The 2,984-nt window shown below is 36.2% G+C and overlaps 1 protein-coding gene across 1 annotated transcript; it reads right to left on the bottom strand.

The window, feature by feature from the left end:
* Positions 1-537: 537 nt before the first annotated feature.
* Positions 538-2,471, bottom strand: LOC106746606 (the record flags this gene model as incomplete). The annotated part of the gene is made up of 2 exons (XM_014623365.1): positions 2,356-2,471; positions 538-663 (listed from the first exon to the last, which is right to left on the bottom strand). Coding segments are annotated over exons 1-2 (242 nt in total), but the record flags the coding sequence as incomplete, so codon positions are not given.
* Between the last annotated feature and the right edge of the window lie 513 nt (positions 2,472-2,984).

Here is a 2,984-nt window from a genome sequence, read left to right as displayed (position 1 = left end):
CGATAGCATAAAAAAAACTCAGTGAAAAATTACTTAAAATTCGCGTCGTTTGGGCGTTAATGATTTAAAGAATCGGTAATAGACCTACGATTTCGTCACTCTACCGCGTTGCCATACGCCACTTCGAGATTTGGTTTCGTTACACTAGCATACGTGCGACTTGAAAGTTTTTACGTTAATAACATTTCAATGGTTGGTCATCTACGCTTAATATTTTAAACTTGTACTTGTACTTGTAATTAGTGTCCCTCGTCTCACAAACTGTTAAAATGTAATTCATATCTGCGTGCCTTAATTCATAAGACTTTCTTGTTAAATATAAGATTTGTTTATGAATATTGGCAAATGAGACATTTCTTTGTAACGTCTCAAAAACATATTTGAAATATTTTTTGAACATGTATGTTGTCTGAGGCATTTATATCAAACATGGAATTTTTTAGCCAATATAAAAAAATTATTAAAGTTATTGAAAAATAGAAAATTTATTTGAATATATACTGTGATATGATTATATTTTAATTTGTATGTCCTTACCTGCAAATCGCGAATATGAGAAGACAGTACGAAGGAAAACTCTTTTCTTTAAAATCTTGCCTCTGAGCATCACTTATTAAAGACGCTATTTGCTGCGCTGAATAAGCGCCAATAAGCCATGGAAATCTGTTATGAAGTTGAATAGTGTTTAATCAATTGGAAAGTGATAGGGAAAAGACAAATACGAGTCAACATATCGATAATGATGTGAACAAATTTCCGAATAAGCATTTCAATTTTAATCTATTTAAATTCTCAATAATGACGCAATACAAACAAACTTATAATCAACATATTTATTACTGACAATTATTACAAATATACTACATGGGCTGAAAGTCCCGGGATTTTTAATGAAATCAAGCGTTTTTTGGGCAAAGTTATATTTATTCCTCAACGTAGTTGCCTTCGAGTGCGATACACTTGGTATAGCGATTTTCCAACATTGCGATGCCCTTTCTGTAGTACGAAATGTCCAAGCCTTTGAAATACGCCTCGGTTTCCGCGATGAGTTCCTCATTCGATGTGAATCTCTTTCCCTGGAGCCACTTTCCGCTTGAGTTTGGGAACAGAAAATAGTCGCTGGGGGCCAAATCTGGAGAATACGGCGGGTGAGCAACCAATTCGAATCGTAATTGGTCCAATTTGGCCATCGCTTTAAAGGACGTGTGTGATGATGGTGCGTTATCGTGATGGTACAGAACTGTTTTCTTCGCCGTATGGGGCCGTTTCTTTCTTTATTCCGTCGTTCAGTTTGTCCAATAATACTGCATAATACTGCATAATACTCTCCCGTAACTGTTCTTCCCTTCTGCAGGTAATCGATGAAGATTATGCCATGCGCATCCCAAAAAACGGAGGCCGAAACTTTCCTGGCCGAGCTTGGTCTTTTGGCCGCTTTCGTCGGCTTTCGTGACTTTTCAGCCACTCTGCAGATTGCCTAATGGACTCAGGCGTATGGTAATGGATTCACGTTTCATCCATCGTCACAAAACGTCGAGAAAAGTCCGCTCGATTACGCTGCAACAACGCCAAACCGGCCGTTGAATCATCAACGCGCTGCTGTTTTTGGTCGACGGTCAGCAAACGCGTCACCCATCGCGCAGATAGCTTTTTCATATCCAAAACATCGTGCGAAATGTATCCCACCCGTTCTTTTGAGATACCAACGGCCTCAGCTAACTCGCGCAACTTCACTTTACGATCACTCAAAACGATTCAATGTACTTGCTTTACGATTTCCACATTTGTATCCTTCTTTTGTCTTTCAGAGCGAGGTGCGTTTTCGGTGCTTGTACGACCCATTTTAAATTCACTAAACCATCGATAAACTGTTGTTCACGAAGGATCAGATGTGGGATAACATTTCTTCAACTATTTCATTGAATGTTCAGGAGTTTTTCCCATCAAAAAACAATGTTTAATCAATATGCGATATTCCTGTTTTCCATTTTTTTTACGAAGGCGAAGGTAGCGACACTTAAACGACTGTAGCTTGTAAACGAATGAACGAAATGTCATGAAACTTCACACATAAACTAGTGACAGATAAACCTCTCGAAATAAATCATGTTCATTTTCTAGTGACGCCACCTTCCGAAAAATTCCGGGACTTTTCAGCTCATGTAGTAAATTTAAAAAATAACATATTTACTATTTTATAATGATGCGAATGTAACGTTAGAAAGTACGCTAATGTAACAAAAATGTATATTTATTTTATAGGAGATATTTATATTTTAAACGGAGAAATTATTTTATAAACTTTCTGCTTATCCTTACGAATCGTTCATTATAAAAATAGAACAATAAACTTACCTTAGTCTTGCGTTTTTGTCCAAACCGGTAGTTACCAAACCCGGCAAAATGGTAGTAAATTTGACAGAAGATTTTCCTTTACTATACATACGCAATTCTTCGCTAACAGTCTCCATAAGTGCTATAATATAAAGGACATCTGATACAACGTGATGCAACATTTAAAACTCATGAAACTGAACAATATTAAAACTCATGAAACTGAACAATATCGTATTTTAGATTAGAGATAAATTAACATGGAAAAATTGTATCATCTTGAACATTTCTAAAACTATAATAGATACATATGTGTGACTGCGAGACAAAATCAGCCAGACAGATCGGTACTTGTTTGTTAATTCCTTGCTGACTTTCACTGTTCACGAAACGTGCACGTGTACAGAAGCAGGAATTACTTCCTTCCTCAGGTAAGTTTCATTGCATACATAAAATCTGATTATATATTTTTCTTTCTAAATGGCAAAGATATAATATATTATTTTAATAGTGATCTATTGAGTGAGTGCAAAAGTGCATGCGGAGTTTGTGAGTAAAAGTCAGGCAGTGATTAGGCAAACAAAGTTATTTATTCAATCACTGATATATTCTCCATCGTTGTCTATAATCTTTTTCCAACGTTCTGGCAG

Source organism: Dinoponera quadriceps, unplaced genomic scaffold (genome assembly GCF_001313825.1).
Source record: "Dinoponera quadriceps isolate SergipeBrazil2010 unplaced genomic scaffold, ASM131382v1 scaffold2057, whole genome shotgun sequence".
NCBI classification, from domain to species: domain Eukaryota; kingdom Metazoa; phylum Arthropoda; class Insecta; order Hymenoptera; family Formicidae; genus Dinoponera; species Dinoponera quadriceps.
This window is presented reverse-complemented; position numbering and strand designations above follow the sequence as displayed.